The sequence below is a fragment of the Corvus hawaiiensis genome, chromosome 11, assembly GCF_020740725.1.
Source record: "Corvus hawaiiensis isolate bCorHaw1 chromosome 11, bCorHaw1.pri.cur, whole genome shotgun sequence".
In the NCBI taxonomy this organism is placed as follows: Eukaryota; Metazoa; Chordata; class Aves; order Passeriformes; family Corvidae; genus Corvus; species Corvus hawaiiensis.
The window spans coordinates 3561759-3580531 of NC_063223.1; the positions used below are offsets into that span (position 1 = coordinate 3561759).

General features: G+C 49.4%; 1 protein-coding gene across 5 annotated transcripts in view; it reads right to left on the reverse strand.

The window, feature by feature from the left end:
- The window catches only part of GRM7 (glutamate metabotropic receptor 7), a 206904-nt gene that overhangs the window by 45718 nt on the left and 142413 nt on the right, over nt 1-18773 (reverse strand). For 3 of the 5 annotated variants that reach the window (XM_048315264.1, XM_048315263.1, XM_048315262.1), the window contains exon 7: nt 15117-15256. In XM_048315264.1, coding sequence (XP_048171221.1) covers nt 15117-15256 — 140 coding nt within the window. The other 2 variants (XM_048315266.1, XM_048315265.1) reach the window with 2 other exon arrangements.

The window sequence follows — 18773 nt, forward strand, 5'->3', positions numbered from 1 at the left end:
GGATAGATGTGAATAAGTGTTATTAAAAGCAACATTTCAGCTATTTTTCTGTAGGTCCCTTAAATGCTGACAAGCTCCACGATTTCCCCTACAAGTTAAAATTCTAAGATGAGTTTCTTGAATCGGCTGCCTTAATTATCCATGTAGACAGGAAGACTTGGGTGGGCAAATCTTACACTGAAGGATTAAGTTGCATTTTCCTAATTTAAATCAAAATAGATCCTGTATCATCTTCATTTTGTGTATGTGAAAACACCAAACCCTGAAGTCACACTCTGCTCAAACACTGAAGTACCAAGAGTCTCTCTGTGAATGCTGTAAAAATAATCCCTCAGTAAGAGATATTCTAGAGGTCTGCCACTGCCTGGGAAACTTCATTAACCTTCAGTATTCTGGGGAAAAGATCCATGAACTCCTCTCTCCTACTCCGCTGAGCTGAAGGTGTGCAGCTTGCAGGAGGCAAAGGAGTGCTAATGATAAAGGGAAATACAAAGATTCATTTAATTGCACTGGAAAATGGTGCTTTGGTCTCACTGGCAGTGCAAGGAGCCAGGAAATGCATTTCCATGCCTGACTCCATCCCTGCTCCAGCACGGGCTAACGAGGAGCTGAGTTCCAGGGCTGTGAGAGCGAGGAGGGGCTGAGGAACCCGGACGTGTCCCTGTGACTCCCTCACTGCAGGGGCACAGAGGGCGATGCCAGCAGAGAGAGCCAGGGAAAGGGGCACAGAGGGGAACCAGGGCTGAGACTGCTGAACCACAAAACGTGGGAAAATGTCATGGCAATTCCTTGGGAAAGCAGCTGACTGACACTGCTGCTTCTTTTACTCTTCTGAATCCCTGATTTGTGTCCCTTTTCCAGGGCAGCTGTGACTTACATGAGTTTTTACACCTGAGAGCGAGGCCTCCATCCAGTGCAGAGCCTGCATTTCCTATCCTCATTGTTATCCACAGCCACTCCCTGATGCCTTTTTGCAGCAGGCACCAGTATAAAACGAGATCACCCCAACCACATGGATTTTGACCCAGTCTGCATCAGTGAAATGATTTTCACCAATTTCCCACATGTGAGTATCTTCAGAACCACAGACTGATTAACGTGTTATCACAGCCCTGCTTCCCTCATGGCTACACAAGAATGAATTTCCATATTCTCAAACATATTCCATGGCATTGCTGGTACCTTAGGGACAGCCTAAAGGTACTTCATTCTGCACAGATACTCTGTGGAAGGAGATCAGGCAGAATTAAGGGAGGTCCTTTTCCTGGCCTCCTGGGATGACAACAGCTCTAGCACTGGCCTTGGACAGATTTGCAGAGTTCTGCTGTTTCTGGAGAAAATTCAGGATGCAAAGTGCCTGGGAGGGAGCGCTGGGCACCTGCACCAGGGGGTGAGAACCCGAGTCAAACTACAGACACTTTCCCCTCTCAGAAAAGTGTATTTTTGAAAGAAAATTTGTCCCATGTCTACACATCTTTTAAATACCTCCAAGGATTAGCTGAAAATGCCTATCACGGCCTACAAAGCAGGAAGCAAAAAATTTCATACATTGTGAGAAAGTGCTCTTGCAATTAGTAGAAAAATCTGGGTTTTTTTTTGTAGAACCTTCAATTTCAGCCCAGGGATAAGGGAATTTACTCTTCCCAAACCAACAGCACTGCCAGAGGCAGCCAGACATTGTACCCACATCGAGCCAACAATGCCACACCTTGAACTTCACACTTGGCCAAGTCAGTGCCCAGGGACACAAGGAGCCTCCCCTGTGCTGCAGTTCTGGCAGATTTGGGAAGGATTTTCTCCCTGCTTCCACACATCCCCCAGTTCCTGAATGCCTCGAGCAAGAGGGATTGGATCCACTCACAATATATATTCTCATTATGTTCACTATAGAACAAACATTAACAAGAAATGCTTAGTCTGTCTCATAAGGCCTAATGTAATTGCTCATTTTAATGAATAAAGTAACTCAGTATCTGTGTGTAATTCAAACATTGCTGCTTTGCTTCCCTCTGCCACAAACATTTCCATAACAAGCCATTTGTTCTGAACTTAATTGTTTAGTGCAATGTTTGATTAAAATAAAAATCAGTACAAAAATAATTACATTAGTGGTAATTAACCTACTCAGGGAAGAAAACAGCCACGTTCCCTGATACCACTTTCATAATGACGGTGCCATTAATTTCATGGACACACAGAAGCCAGCAGCGAGGACTGGGCTCAGATTTATTGCCACCTCCAGACTGCAGCTCCTAACTCAGCAGTTCAAACATTTGTATATATTCCACTTTGCAGACAGCAATATTTGCATGACTTAGCTCTTTAGGCTCAGCTATTAATGTCTTGTAATTAGTTTTTAAATCCAGGGATTTACCATGATAATGGTTTTAAGCTAAGAGTATGTCAATAACACATCCTCAGCAGAGTCTTCTGCAAAATATCAACTGAAATCCCTTCAAGAGATAACAGTGATGATAAGCCAGAGTGCCAGAGAGGATGCAGAGCTGCTCCAGTGCCTGGCCCAGACACCGTGTTTCCCCTCACAGGGTAACTCCCTTTCACTTCCCTGGCTGCAGGGGTTGACAGGGAGCCCTAGGGCAGCACCTTGCCTGCAAGGTGGTGGAGCCACAAACCCCACCAGTTCTGCCTTGTGCCAAAGAAACCCCTGCACTGAGCAGAGCAGCCTTAACACCTCTGCAGGGTAACAGAGAATTCCCAGAGACGCCAAACCCTCCCTTCAAACAGAAGGATTGTTTCTGCAGCAGCAGCACATGAGCTTCGGGAAGCGGCTGTGTCCCTGCCCCTGCTGTGGGAGCTGGCACTGCTCCCATCCCACCCCAGCCCCTCCGTGGGGGGCAGTGCCACGGCCCCAGCCCAGTCCCTCCTTGGGGACCAACACCACGGTGCCAGCCCAGCCCCTCCACCGGTGAGATGGAGCATCAGCCCCGTGCTGCCTCCTGATCCCACACGAGGCCTCTCAGGCTGGTGAGTGGTTTGGGGTTCTGAGGACAGAAAGCTGCTTCAGAGGAAAAGCAAAACCTCCGAGAATCTTCCTGCTCTGCTGCATTAGCTATCTTAAATCCCTCCAATGTATCTTCCATATAAACAGAAGTTAAATGTCATCACATATATTCTGCCCTGGTTTCTCCTGCTGCTGCCTGTCCAGTTTCTGCCCTCCTGGCACAGCAGCCACTGAGTCTTGTCCTCAAACACACACTGATCAGGCAAATCACAACTGCCGACTTGAAAATGATAGAAACTCATCACTTCTCAAAGGCTTCCAGCCAAAAAATACCTGCAATTTTCATTGTCAGCACAAATCCCAAATGTCAGAAGATGGTGACGACATTCCCATAATGCCAGACCCTCATCTTCCCACCCGCTGATTCAGATCCTGATTAATGAGGAAAATGCCCCCAGGATCAGTCTCAGCCAGGGACTGCTCAGCTCCAATTTCTGGCTCTCATTAGTGCTGTGACAGCTCCTGGGAAGCCCTGGCGTGGGCAGGGAGTCCACGGTGCCAAGAGCTGCAGGAACTTGTGCAGAAAAGAACGCTCCTTGCGGCTGCTGGAGGACATGGGACCAGCTCCCACAGCTGCTCCCGAGTGAGCAGGACAGGGAGAGCCTGGGGATCCCAGGAATGCCGCCAGGCCTGCCCCAGGCTGCACCCCAGTGCCCTCGGGCTGGGACACCAGTGCTGCACTGGGGACTGGGGAGGCTTGGGCTGTGGTAGTGGGGTCAGACCTCCAGCTGGGTGTTTCTTGAGTGAGAAAATCACATTTCACTTTCAGCCCTTCCCTCCCTGCAGGGAGTGGGGCGAGGCCCCTGCTGTCCCACTCCTGTCCCACACAGGGTTCAGCTGAGCAGGATCCCGCAGTCACAGACCCACTGATGCTGGGCCCTGGAGTCCAGCCCTGCCCATGCCACCCCTGGGTCACTCCTCACAGCACTGACCCTCCAGCCCTTCCTTCCCCAGCTCCCTTCCCTTCTCTGGACATGCTCCAGCCTCTCCACGTTTTCCTTGCAGGGAGAGGGCCCAGAACTGGACCCAGCACTGGAGGTGCCCCCAGCAGTCCCTGTCACACCGTGTCACATCCTATTTAACACATTCAATTAATTATGGTTGAGAGCTTCCAACTAATCCCAGCACCTTGCTCCCACACTGCAGCTCCTCTTTGGGGCTCTCACAAGAAGCAATTCTTAACCTTCATTTATTTCCCTCTTTCATTTCTACTCTTCCTTTCTCTTTCACTTAATGTTTGACTCTGGTTTTTAGCAGCCCTACCTGCTCTACCCCAGCAGCACTGAGAGTTCCTCTGAGCTCTCAGAACACCATCTTTAATGAGATCCAAGGGCCATTTGTTCCACATTAAAGCAAGGACATTTCCAGCACACCACTGATGTAGAGAAAAATGCTTAATCCACAATTTTTGCAAAAATGCTTATTATTATACACTTCTGTTGACACACAATAAAATGGAAAATTAATTATTTTAATGCTTCTATATCTGCCTACAGCTTTGTGTTGTCTTCTCACTAATGGAAGGGGGTGGACCATGCATCTTCAGTATTCATCCTGCAGTGCCTGCACAGTATTTTTTTAATTAAAAAAAGAGCACATGCTTCCAAATGTGCATTTATAACACAGTTCTTGTCTCTTTAAATGGATACGTTAGGACAAAACTATCTTCTGACAGCAGAGCTAATCCAAGGCAACTTTTTATCCTGAAGTGGCTCAGAATGAGGGAAAATCTGAATCATCACAGAATCCCAGACTGGTTTGGACATTCAACTCCATCCAGTGCCACCCCTGCCATGGGCAGGGACACCTCCCACTGTCCCAGGCTGCTCCAAGCCCCAATGTCCAGCCTGGCCTTGGGCACTGCCAGGGATCCAGGGGCAGCCACAGCTGCTCAGGACAACAGAGTTTTTTATTGTTCAGGATGACGGGAAAGCCCCAAACCCATGAACACAGCCCATAACCCCAGCTCAGCACGAGGGCAGAGCAGTTTGGCAGCTGAAATCCAACACTTGTTTCTAACACACTCACAATGCTCCACACTGGCAAGTTCAAGTCCTCAAGAACAAGCCTGGATGACAATGGCACATCCAGAAGCAAATCAAGGAATTCTGTTTTTTCTCCTGGAAACTCCTTTTCAGAGCTATTTTTCATGGCACAGCCACGAGTCAACCTTACCTAAGGTTTGAGGAAAGGATTAGCCCTTTATCTTTGTTTATCTCTCTGATGGGCTACTAACCTAACTTCTTATTTTTTCTGCTATTTGTGACTGTGAAAAAGTTCTGCTTCTGCCAAACCCAACACACAACTCCCAGTCCAGAAAGGGGAGTAAGGAGAGGGAACCAAGCATGCGTGTGTAATTTGGAGAGCATTTCTCTTTGAGTGCCTGCCAACTTAGAAATGCCTGCGTTTTTTTATCCTCCTAATTCCCCAGCTGATTCAAAGACCAGCATTTTCCAGTCAAATTATTTGGTGCTGATTTTCCCTTTCTGAAGCCTCAGCATCAATGGGGCAGCAATTTCCTCATCACATCTCATGTGCAAGGCGTAACAACACAGGGCAGGGAAGGAAGATGAAAGAAATACAGAATTCTGAGGGAAATTCAGTACCCAGCTCATTTAGGCCCTAATTAAATTGCTGCAGTGATATTAATAATACTAATAATATTAAATTATCCTGCTCAGGTTATGCTCAGTCAGCTGGGCCCTAAAAGAACTGCAGACGTACACAGAAAATCAGGAGTGGCTGATGGCAAGACACACTCTCAGGGGAGCAAGTGCCTCCCAGGGCAGGGAGTTTTGTCCCCACACACAGGGTAAGGCCTTCAGTGCAATCTCTCTCCAAGGAAACCTGGCAGTGGGAGATGGGATTCACCCCAGGTGAGGGGGTCCAGGAGCTCCCTGGCTGGACTGAGCTCAAGCCTCACGGTACACAGGTGAGGAAAAAAGCCTGTGCCACTTCTTCCAGCTGCATTTTTGGGAGGAAAAGGGCAAGATTAGTCTCGCACAGGGAGGCTGATGTCTGTGCAACCCTTCCCCAGTCAGTCAAAGTGCAGGCACTGCTAAAGCAGAACGAAATACCTGATTCCAGTTAGCACTGGGAACCAGCTGCTTGGATGCTGCTGTTCAGAGTCAATCCCAGATCCCCTTGCCAGTTAAAGGTGGGATTAACAAGTAAACAAAGTTGTTTCATGGGAATCATTTAGGCAGCGTTTTCATAAAATGTACATTTTCAGTTTAGTGGAAGAAAAAGCAAATAAAACAGGAAAACAAAGCAAATAAAGGCTTCCCCTCAAGTTGTTTTAGAGCAGACTAAAGACCCTTTGCAGCTGTTTATTCGGGGCCATTATTGTCCATCATGTGAACAATTAGCTGGAGACACATTAAATTCTACATTATACATCTGATATTACAGTCCTGCCAGCAGCCAGAGCGATTTCCTTCAGAAATCAGTATTCAGGGGCATTTAAATTGCGATTATTTCTGACCCACTCAATACATGTGGCCTGTCAGGAACCTTTATGCTTTGCTTAAATGCTGGAAAATCTGAGGGCTGCTCACACGAGCCTGATGTGAGCAGAGCTTTCAATCACCCTTTGTGGGATTTCTTTCTCCTCCCTAAAGCAAACAGGCACAGTATGATACATCTGTCATCATTTCTACTCTACCACCCTTGGCACTGGTATCTGTATGGGACCAAAATTTCATTTTGCAAAACACAGCTGGGTTATGTTTGGGATCTACAGAAGCAGCTCTAAGCCAAGAGTTCCCATAGCTGTTAATACAGTTTATTAAAGGAGTTTACATGCAAATCTGATCAACAAAAATGGAGCCAAGGCAGCAAGTTTTGGCTGCTGTAAACTGTCACAAGACTCTCAGCATGACTGGAAGGTGCCAGCCCCTGATCTGCCACTAAAACCTCGGGCAGGTGAAGTCCCAAAGCTGTAACCCTGCTGACTGCCCCACACCTGGAGGGAATGCCAGGCAGTCACCATGCCCAGGACAGGGATATTCAGCAAACACCTTCTCCCACAGCAGACAAACACAAAGAGGTGAGAAAGGAGACACCAGAGAAGGGAACAGCACGGGTGTCTCAGGCGTGCCCTGGCCTCACCCCACACAAACCCCCACGCAGCTGACCACTCCTCCCAGAGAGAAATCACATTTACCTTGCAAGGGAAAAGGCAAAAGTGTCTTTGATCTAGAGGCAGAAATCCAATCCTTATTTTGCTGATACTCCTTGGACTCTCCCTGTTCTGCAGAGCCTTGCCCCTGCCCGCAGCACTACCCACACGTCTCACAGACCTTCGGTGGGGAGCTCATGGACAAACAGAATGTTTTCCACCCAACCTCCTTTGCCAGGGCAAGGATGAGACACAAATGTAAACCCAGGTTTTGCTGCCATCTCCACACCCCTGGAGATGATCCAGAGGGAGCAGCCTCCACTGGTGACAGAGGTGCCACAGGGCTGCCCGAGGCTGAGGCTGGGCAGGAGTTATGGGGGCCCTTGCTGGGCTGAAACGAGGGGCAAGAGGGATGGAAACACTTGGCAGAACTCAGCTAAAGATCCCAGTGGGTCTGACTGGGACCCTGAGTTCCCTGCTGGGTTAGCTGGGAGGTGTTTGGGAAGGGCCCAGTGCTCCCGTGCTGGTGAGGTTGCTGTACCCCACATTCCCCTGGGAGCACGAGGAGCTGGGGCAGCAGGACAGCTCGGGTGCACAGCTGAAGTGCTTTCTCTCCATAGCTGGGTGAACTTCTCCAAACACAACAAAGCACATCTGTCACTGAAGAGCCTCTTCCTGTTTTCAGATATTAAATAAAGAATATTGCACCCTCAATAACACACAAACTGACATTGTTACTCCTGCCAAAAGCAACCAAACATGTTCATTAGCCATAAAATATCCCAGCAAAGCATTTGCTCTTGAATATATCTGCTGAAAAACCACATTAGCCTCGCAAAAAGGCTTTACAGAGGGATGTGTAGGCGCAGAACCAGCACCTATTTTGAAGACTGGGTGATTTATTTTTTAACTCCTATTTCTTACATAACTCATTCTCAGAGTGTGCCTGCCTGCAGGCTCACGGGCATGGAAGAGAACAACACAAGACAAAGCAAAATCTCAAGTCAAGTCTTCTGCTACATCGTTTTTTTGCCATTATAGCTTTTATGAGCTCCTTATGCTCCAGTTTCCTCCTGTCTTTAACCACATACGTGATTCATCTCAGACTCTCAGCCTGCTTTCCCTGAGCATTTATATCCCCACCAACACTTTCCCCCGTGACATTCCCAGACCTGCAGCAGAATTACAGAGATGTTCTGCCTTGCCAGAGCTGATGGAGCTGAGATCCCTCGGCCGCTGCACTTGCGGTGTTGTCACTGCCTGGGCCAAGCGGGTCAGTAACAGAGAGGAGATGACATTTCATGTCTTCAGTTCGGAGCCTGAGCTGCTTTGCAGAGAGAGGGGTAAGATTTAACTATTGCCTTGCTACTGTGATACAGCACCAATCTGCATGGACAGCCTGACTTGGCTGAGCGAGTGCTGCAGCTCCTGCCCACGGCACAGAAGCCACCCTGCCTGGCCCACGTGGTTCCCATCAGGGGTACCGGGGCTGTGCCCTTCTCTGATAAATCCACTTCCAGCAGCCAAACCCATGTGCTGTCCCACAAGCCCCTGGCTCCATTCCGAGGCACTCCCCAAGTCCAGCTGCAGTCACAGCTTGTGCAGGACCTGCATGATTTCGGCCTGCTGCCTGCTCCACCATCCCTTGTGGAGGAGGGAAGAATTAGCATATGGCCATTCAGCGGGCCAGTGGTTTGAAAAATTCCCTTCCACTTGGCTGCAAGTTAATTCTGCAAGTTAAGATAATTAAAGGTGTTTGTGCCGGTCACGGCTGGCACGAGCAGTGAAAGATTGCAGAGTGTAATGAGGGAACAAAATAAACAACATCCATTATTGCAGCACACACCAGGGCTGCTGCCACGGTGGCCATGGTGGCAGAACCTGTCACGGGGAGGTGTTTTAGGAACCCACGCACGGAGTTACCTTTCAGTTCCTCACTGGGCCACAGTTTGGCTGATGGGGTAACAGGGGCAGAGCTCAGAAAGGCCCAGCCATGCCAGGGGCTGTGCAAACAGGCTGCAGAACCTTCTGGAAGGCCTCTGCATTGAGCAGCATTAATGCTGGGAAATAATTCCCATAAATCCAGACACTGCATCCCTGTGAGTGGGACTGTCACCACGTCTCACCCAGTGACTGATGTGACACTTGCAGGGACAGGACCACGGCAGCAGAAGATGCAGAGTGTCCCTAACAGTGCCAAGAAAAGAAACTCCATCTACTTTGAACACATTCTGCTCCAAAAAAAAAACCCCAAACCCAGCAACAAACACAAGAAAACAATGAACAGAAATCAATTTGAACATGTTATTTTAGAAAAATACCATCTCTTGGCAGAATATTCCTGAGCAACAAACATCGCTGAAGAGGGGCTTGAATCCAATTCCAATTTGAGTATTTTATCAAAAAAAGGCAGGTACAGCCAGGTCTCTTGCCAGCAGGTTAGACAGTTAATTACTCTCTTCACCAGCTCACTATTCATAACATTTATTTCCAAATTCCCTAACAGAGATGTTTATGGCATGTAAATTGATTAGTCTGAGCCCAAGCAGATTCAGGAGCTGTTGAAGTGAGCAGGTTCTGCATAAATTGCACAGAGGATTACTGAGTTACTCAATGTACTTCTATTTGTGGGGAAAAAAGAATTGCAGTGTGGAAGTGCCACCCTCTCCGTGTCAGTGACCATGGTGTCCCTGTCCCTGCTGCTGTCCTGCCAGCAAAGGCTCCTCCTGCTCCAGGGCAACACTGACCCCCAGCTTGCCCCAATCCGCAAACCCTGAGCTACAGGGATGTTACTCATTTCAAGCAAGACTGTATTTCACACTCTGCTAAAATATAGGCCTGACCCTACCCAAGGAAACCAGCAGCTCCCAGCTCCTTGCCCAGGGAGCAGGAAATTATTAACGAGCCCACGCCACGGCCTTGGGGCCATACAGCACGAGCCGGGCTTGATAAGAGAAGCTGCAGCCATGAACAGCCGTGTTCATGGAACCATCCTGATGATTATCAGTACCATTCATCTCCCAGGCACTTGTCTGGCAGGGCTGCAGGCACAGATCACTTTTTGCTGGGGGACGTCCATAAAAGGGAGGGATCGGCAGCAGCCCCAGCAGGGCATGCGAGGGCTCCGTGGAACCCTGTGTCAAACCCTGCTCTGCTCCACACCACTGAGCCACCTCCAGTCCCAGGGCACACCCAGAGAACAATGCAGATCTTCTTGTTTATCCCTACATGCAGCTCGTTTAGGCATCTTTAATATGTATTTGGTTCTGTTTGCAAACAAATTAATTAGAGGAATGGTTTTGTTTTATCTGGCACTCACAGTCGGCCCTGCTTGGTGCTTTGGAACTGAGGCACGTCTGGAGCACGAGCTGCCTGAAATCTCCGTGGTGTGACAAGAGACAGGACATGGTGTTTTCCATCCCCAGTCAGGGATTCACTTTCTGCAGCCACGCTGAACATGTGCTGCAGGCCCCAGTGCCCAGTGGCACCGTTATGAGCCAGAGCTCCGCGCTGGAAGAGAGCGTCTGACACGGTGGAGACGCCGATGCAATTAAGACACAACATGAAGCACCCTATGCAGACACTAATGGCCTTATTACAGCATTAATTAGACAATCAGACTGAAAAACAACCCCACAACAGCTTGCTCCAGGAAGATCTCCCTCTCCAATGGCAAATAACCAGGTTTCATGGAAGCATCTCACTCTTCCAAGCTGAGGGTGAAGGAAGAGGGCGTTGTCCTGCCCGTGGGGGGGCTGTGGAGGGATGGCCAAGGTGACCCCACACGGAACAGGGGCAGGATTCCTTCCCCAGGGAGAGCTTCCCTCTGGTGTCCAGCCAGCACCTCCAGCCCATCAGGCAGGATCCCAACACCCCACACCTTGCTGTCACTGGATGCCAGGGAGCAGCTCGTGTCCATAGGCAGGAGCCCGGACAGGTCTCTCCAACCTCAGCACAAGGCAAACATCTGGAAAAAGCAGGTTCAACAATTTCACAGGGATTGTTTTCTTTCCTTGTTGATTTTGACAGTTCTGGGATACTTGCACAGGGAATGGGATGGGAAAACATAATAAACCTGAGACCTGCTGAGTTAAGTGTACCTTGAGAAAGAGAAGCAATATCACCAAATTTCCCAGGAGAACCTGTGCTTCCTCTAGGAGCAATCCATTTCTTCCCCCTGCAGGGACATCAGTTCCTCCAGCAGAGATGTGTTCGTATTTGTGTCAGACACCTCAAAGCATGAGAAGCTGCATTTTTAGGAGCCAGCCACGTATGGGAGCTGCTCAGCCAGCTCCTCGCATTCCTACCACGCCTCTTATCCAGCAGCCCCAGAGGCTGCACAGGGCCTTACAAACAGCAAGGAGACATCCAGAGCTGGATCCATGGGAGATGGGGGCAGAGCAGGGCACGGAGGGGTTAATTCCTTGTCTACGATCCAAAGAGAAGCACAAGGCATGGAGGCAGGACCTGTCTCCTGGCCACGCTGCCTTCAGCCATCCTCATGATTTCCTGCTTGAACCATGCTAGCCTTAGATATAAAGGAAAAACCCAACCAAACAACAAACTGAAATGACCCACTGGAAACGCAAACCAACCCAAAACCAGCTGCTGCACAACACTCCTCCTCCTCCCCATGGCAGATTGGCTCCTTTTCACGGGCAAACTTCTAGCTTTTGAAACACATCAAAGCTAAAGCCAGCCCAAGCAGCTCTGGTAACGATGGAGCTGCCCTGCAGCACAGACTGCACCCTCACCCAGCTCCAGTCCTGGGCTCAAATGCAGCTGTCCCTGTGGCCAGAGGATTTCTATCCTAATTGCATTAGGTGTATCTCTGCCTTTCAGCAGGCGCTGGGATCACAGTGCTGCATTTCAACAGGGATGCAGCTGGCCAAGTTTCTGATCCTAAAATCCAGGGCAGAGCATTTCAAATGCAGGAGGATGTGGACTATAAATACTGCATCCCAAATCTGCGTGCTGGGGGCAAGGAGGGGCTGACAGAGCTTGGCAGAATCCTCACCAAGGAGAGGGGTGGGACTCAACCTTCCCTGGCCTCCTGTGGGAAATGGGTGGACACCTCATCATCACACTCTCGCTGCAGGGAGAACGAAGCACTGCCATGCCTTTTCATGGAATACTGGCCAAGCCCTTTAAAATTAGACATCTGCTCATTTTATTCTTGCATAGACACCTGAAATGCAGCCAAAACTGTTACTAAACCATGCACTGGGTGCTGGGCAAAGCTGTGCCCAGCTGTTTGCTACCAAGCAGGCAAAAGAAAACAGGGCGATTGTACTGCCCTCACCTTAATAAATTGTTATGTCCCAAGTTTGCTGCAGTGAAAAGTCACTAAATATTTTCTTATCTGACCTGAGATACAGAAATGTCAGCGCAGGTGAGTGAACAGCAGCGAGAGGAGCCTCCTCACACACGGATGTGCCAGGGAGCAGAGCCGGGCTCGGAGCGCAGGGAGCGGCGCTGCCTCGGCCCAGCAGTTCTGCCACCACCACCAGCAAAAGGGATGCCAAGGTGGGGAGAAGCCATCGGGACTGAGGAGAACAGACTGTTTAATTCCTGGGTTTATCAACCCAGGAAAACAATAAGAAAACAAACAGAGCAGATTTGAAGAGTTGCAGGTAAGTTGTTAAAGCTCTCCTCAATCTGTCTACTCACACAAACAAGAGAGAGAAAACTGCAGCAGAAGTTACTCTGCAATCTTACGTGAAAAACCTGGTTCAGCTCTCCAGATTAATCCAGCCTGTGCCCACCATACTCCAAAAAGTACCAGGAATGGGAAGATGACCATTGTAGAAGACACCCACAACAGACTGAACGGCAGCACCCCTGCCAGAGGAATAAAACACCAAAACATTCCTGTTCCTTTTTGGAATGAGGACGATGATAAAGAAAATATTTACTCACCTATGCTGTTCTCCTGCAGTTATTTCCCTCCTGCCTCTGGGATCCCTCTGGGATCTGGAGTGTCCTTATCTTTAAGGCCTGTGTGAACAGCTTTTCCCATTCATAACCCAGGCAATGCAGACTCACAGAACTGACCGAGACTGCCCAGAGTGACAAAGCTCTTGGGAAACAAAGCCCCACTTGCAGCAGCTGCCAAATTCAAATCAGCACTTGCACCAAACATCCTTTGCTTTCCCCTCTTGTGTTGTATTTAGAAATAAGAACTGGGGAAACATCCCCTGAAGAGTTACTGCCACAATAATTACTGAAGACAAAGTCGTATCCTCCGGTAGTTTTCCCTGGGATGTATTTAATAGTATTTATTTTGGTTATTTCCAGGAATCCTTGACTTCTCTAAACCCCACAATTCTCTTTATTATTGTAAGAAATAATACAATAATAGAAAAGGGACTATCTTGTATACATTTGTGTGAGAAACTAGGACACTTGAGTGATTAGAAGGGAAGTTAGTGAGAGAATCTCAGCTACTGATATGACCCTGTGGCCATGAGGATATGAGGGTGAGGAAAGAGGTCTTTTTATGGAAACATTTAACACAACAACAGGAATACAAATCAAGCTCCAATAATTTTGCTTTAAATTTTAATGAATCAGTATGTGTAGTTTACATAAAGAAGGATTTGCTTAATAAAATATTAATATTTTTTGCTAAAAGAACTGTAAATTGCAAGTAAATATAGGTTTCCTTATATAGGACATCAAAAGTTGAAAATCCTGAAAGAGCAAATCAAACACAGAAAATAAAAATGAGCCAAAATTCAAGGAGAGCAAAATATTGTTTGTGATCAGCCTCCAAGACTGGACCCTCGGTGACCCACATTATTTACTTGATTTAACAAAAACCATGAAAGCATTAAAAATAGAAAGTGTCCTGCCTTTGGTTCTGCCCCAGGTGATGGTTGTGACCCCTGCGGGCAGCCCGTGGTTTGTGTCCCCAGAGGGCTGGGGGAGCTCAGATGTCCCCACAGGTCATGGGGCCATCCCCAAGTGCAGCGAGTGATGCCAGCTGCACAGAGAGCCCCAGGCTGGGAGCACCCCCTGTGCCACCCCCTGTGCCACCCACAGTGTGTCCTGGCCACCTCTGGAGGGGTGTCAGGGCTGGGCCATGGCACACAGCCTGTCCTCTCACCCTGCACCCTGCTTCCAAAGGAGATCTGGCAGCAGAGGCAGAGAAGGAGCCACAACGCACCCAGAATCCCTGATGTTCCTGGGGTGGGAAAGCTGACTGAGAGAGGAAACTCTTTTTCTACAAATACCCATTTTCTTTCAGGACTACCTTGATCTTCCTCAGGCTGTGGGGCTGAAGAGCCAAACCGAACTGAAATCACTGTCTTTGGGTGTTAATAACACTCTGCAGGGAGCCACCCTGAGGCAAAACTGGCGCCACTTCTGCAGGAACTCGAGGCTGAAGCAAAGTGCCCAGAGCCAAGCAGAGATCCTCACCCAGCGAGGTCACAGACCAGGCTGGCACGGGTGAGGCTGACACAGTCTCCAGCTTTCCCACCCACCAGTCCCGGGGGTTTTTTTCTGGGAAACATCAAAGTGTATTTGCGCACCTGCTCCTACGTGCTTGTTTTCCTTTAGGCATCATCCCAGAAAGGCCACCTCATCCACACGGATTGAAAGTACCACCAGAAAAGTGACTCACTCCAAAAACATTTCGTTTCAGCTTTCCAAAGACAAGAAAAACTGAAAAGCATCTGCAAATGAAAGCCCAGTGGCTTCAGACTACAACAGATCACAGCTTCATTTTCCAAGCTGGCAACTCGGGACTGCAGACACGCAGAAGTAATAAAATTTGCATTTCACCTCATGTCTCTGTTAGTCTGAGCAGCTTTGGTTCTCTGGGTACAGGGAGAAGGTTGCAGGACAGAGGAGAAGGAGATAATGTGCAAAAACCCCACTACGGAGCTGTGAGGAAATAGCAAAGATCCCTGCTAAGTTTTGAAGCACTGAGTGCCCATAGCCAACAAAAAGGAGCCAGGAAAGACTCACATTGAGCTGGAGGTCATCTGTCCACTGGCCCACGAGGCGGTACCCGGGTGTGCTGGTGTTGCTGCTGTGGTACTGGAAGATGTCGTAGCGTCCTGGTGCGTCCCCGTTCTTGTTGAACATCACTGGAGTGCCAGCACTGCCTGGGGGAAGGAAACAAGACAAAATCCAACCAACCAACACCAAACCTTTACCAAATCTCTTTTATTTGGTCATGGGTGAGAGCTTTCACACTGGGAGCACATTCCAGGCCAAGGCCATCCAGCCCCCCAGCCATCCAAACCAGGCACTTCAGGACACTGCCCTCACCCGGCCCTCTCCACAGATCCATTATCTCTGCCTGACCCTACTGCCTGAAAATAAACACAGCAATCCTAGACCAGCCTTACCTCACCCTGCTCCGCCCAACACGAGAAATATCAGAAGGCTTTTCTTCCTACCCTCCAGCCTCCCTCCCATCTCCTGTTCCTCAGGGAGTTCTCCAGTGAAAATCACTCCTGTGAATGGAGCCTCTAAATGCTGTTCCCCCCCCCCCGAAAACGTTCCATCTGCGTCTGAGAGATGCTGCTGTCAGAAGTCAGCCCGGGTCTAGTGAGTCTTGACTAGCATCCAGAAATAGCTTCCTCCTCCACAACATGTTCCATTCCTGTAATCGCCGTGCGCTGGGGTGGGAAAGAACAGAGGCAGCTTTGGGAAGAGCATTCCTTGTGTCCTCCTTATCTGGGCTCTGTGGCACCACCACTGGATTGCCTCTATTTACCCTGTGCTGAAGTGACAAACACGGGGCAGTGCAGGGCCAGAGAACCCCCGACCTTTCCTGGAGCTGCCCGGAGCCCCAGCCTCAAGTGAGCTCCCAGCAGGACATCTGCATTTTAAATACCACAGCACTGGACGGGAACCTTCCCGAGAGGAGAATTCAAAGCGGTGCTTCATTTCCTCAGAGCTCCAGGAGCAACCTTCCAGGGTGACATTTATTTCCAGACATATTAAAATAGGTTTCGGTAGGGTAGAGTAATATTGTGTCAAGATTGAAGATTATGACAATCCTCCAGCATATCTATATTCAAAGCTTCCTCCTCCTGCGTAACTTTTTTTCCCTAAAGCAATGAAAAATCTCTCCTGTTGTAGCACTGAACTTTAAGATTATCGTTTTCTTCATGATTCTCATTCTTCATTGAATTCCAGGGAGTGAAAAAAAGATTTGAAGGAGTGAATTAGCATAGTCTCCACTCTAGCCCTGGTAAATTGTTTCCTGTCTCTCCTACAATCCTCTGAGATCAGATACAAATTCAGTTCAAAGGCTGGTACAGAAAATCTGCCACTGAAATCTCTCCTCGCTGGTTCCTTGTGAGCACCAGGCAGATATTTAATTGTCATTACAGATTCATGGAGCCAGAATACATTTGAGTGGGAACACTCAGAGTGAATCAGAAGCAATGGCTGTAATTCCTCGGCTCCTCGGGAAAGGCAGCACAAGTGCTAAATGGGATTTGGCTAATTACGACTCTTAGGGCTGCTTAGGGTGAGTTAAGCTTGGGTTTGTCAGAGCTGACAAGAAAGGGACACCTGAAATGGCAGGAGCTCCAGTGAGGCTCCCAAAATTCAAGAGACACATCTGAGGATTGCCCACGTCACAACACAGCTCCAGAACACAGAGGGAGGTCTAGGTCTGCTCGTCAGGAGGCAGATGGAGGATGGACACCACTGTTACGGCCACCCCAAAGTCAGTGCTGGGACAAACGCTGGGGGACGCAGCCAAGAACACACCTACGGCCACCGTCACGGGAACAGCACCCCAAATCCCCCAGCAAAGCCATTTATAGCAACAAAGGATCCCTTGGATCCAGCAGGGCTGCACAGCACCGTGGGATGGGTCACTGCAGAGGCCCCAAAGGCACATCCCTGGGACCTCACACACGGGTCTGGACACGGTGTGGGCAGAAGTGAACACTGTTTCCAGGCCCATCACTGCTTCTGTGCTAAAATGACACAGACAGGCTGGGAGAAGCCCGTGCTCCATCGGGAGGACGAGCAGCTGTGGAAATGGGAAGCACTGCTAACCTCGGGGCACAGGTCAGGCACACGTGTCCCCTCTCCTGACTTTGAAGTGGCAGTAATTGGGCTCCAGCCAAGGCTCTGCTCAGCAGGGGCAAGCCCTCCTTAACCTCTGCGTGGGCCAGGTGAGGCTCTGGAGCCCTTTCTGTGCCACCTGTCTGCAGGGTCTGTCAGTCCTGGTTTACATCACCGCAGCATTCCAGCCCCAGCTCAGGCTCCTTTGATAAAATAATGGAATTAATAAAAAGTGATGTATGAAAACCTTATCACAGAGAGGAAACAGCGGTTTCAAAAATAACCCTTGATCTTCCAATCATTAAAACATGTCATTATTTCACTGGTTTTTGATCATTTAGGATTTATTTTCTTTATATTACAATTTAGCAGATTTTGCTGAGCCCAGTAAGCAGTTCAGAACCTGTGTCAGTCTCCAGGCTGCAGCTTCTTGCTCATGCAGAGCCGTGACAATTTAATTCAGTTCCCAACAAAGGAGCTGCCTTCGCCCCACACAGACACAGGGCACTTGACACCTGCAGGAAACCCTCAAACCCAGACACAATCTGACTTGAATTTGTAGGATCTCGATCTCTTAATCACTAAAAGATGAGAAATGAATTATTAAGAGGAGGACAGGAGTTACACAGGTGTCACCAGCCAAGGCGTTTGTTACTCAGGGCACGTTCACGGCAGTTTGAGCACCCAAGGGGCTCCTGTGAACAGCATCTTCAGCTTTTCACTGGCAAAAATACAATTGCACTTCAAAACTTTCAGAATCTCACTGCGTGAGCACTCGAGGTTTAAAGTTTTCCATATTTTGGGCCTTTTGTTCTCCAGGCAACAATGATCACAAAATGCACACTGAGCTCCTCGCTCAGATCCAGCCTCTCTTCATCACAGCCCTGGCTGCATCGATGGCAGCACCTCTGCACGGAGGACACGGCCCCAAAGCAGGGCCAGCAGGAGGATCCCAGGGGCCGAGGAGAGCTGCCCCACACTGAGAGGATGCCAGGCTCCGGGGCTCGGGACACTCGAGAACAGGAGGAGAGCAGGCGGCGCTTCTCTCACACAGAGCTGGACAAAGCTCCCACTGCTCCGCCCTCAGAACCCAGGACAAGTCCCCTGGAACGCCAGGGAACAGGGATCTACACACAGACCAAACTGCCTTCCCAAGCCCCAGCTTCGTGATGGGGGGGCAGTAGGGGATGGGGGGGTGAGTAGGGGATGGAGAGGTGAGTAGGGGATGGGAGGGTCAGTAGGTGACTGAGGGGGGTCAGCAGGTGGCAGGGGGGTCAGTAGGGGACAGGGGGGTCAGTAGGTGACTGAGGGGGGTCAGTAGGTGACAGGGAGGTCAGTAGGTGACTGAGGGGGGTCAGTAGGTAACAGGGAGGTCAGTAGGTGATTGAGGGGGGTCAGTAGGTAACAGGGAGGTCAGTAGGTGATGGGGGGTCAGTAGGTGACTGAGGGAGGTCAGTAGGTGACTGAGGGGGGTCAGTAGGTGGCTGAGGGGGTCAGTAGGTGATTGAGGGGGGTCAGCAGGTGACAGGGGGGTCAGTAGGTGACTGAGGGGGTCAGTAGGTGACTGAGGGGGGTCAGTAGGTCACAGGG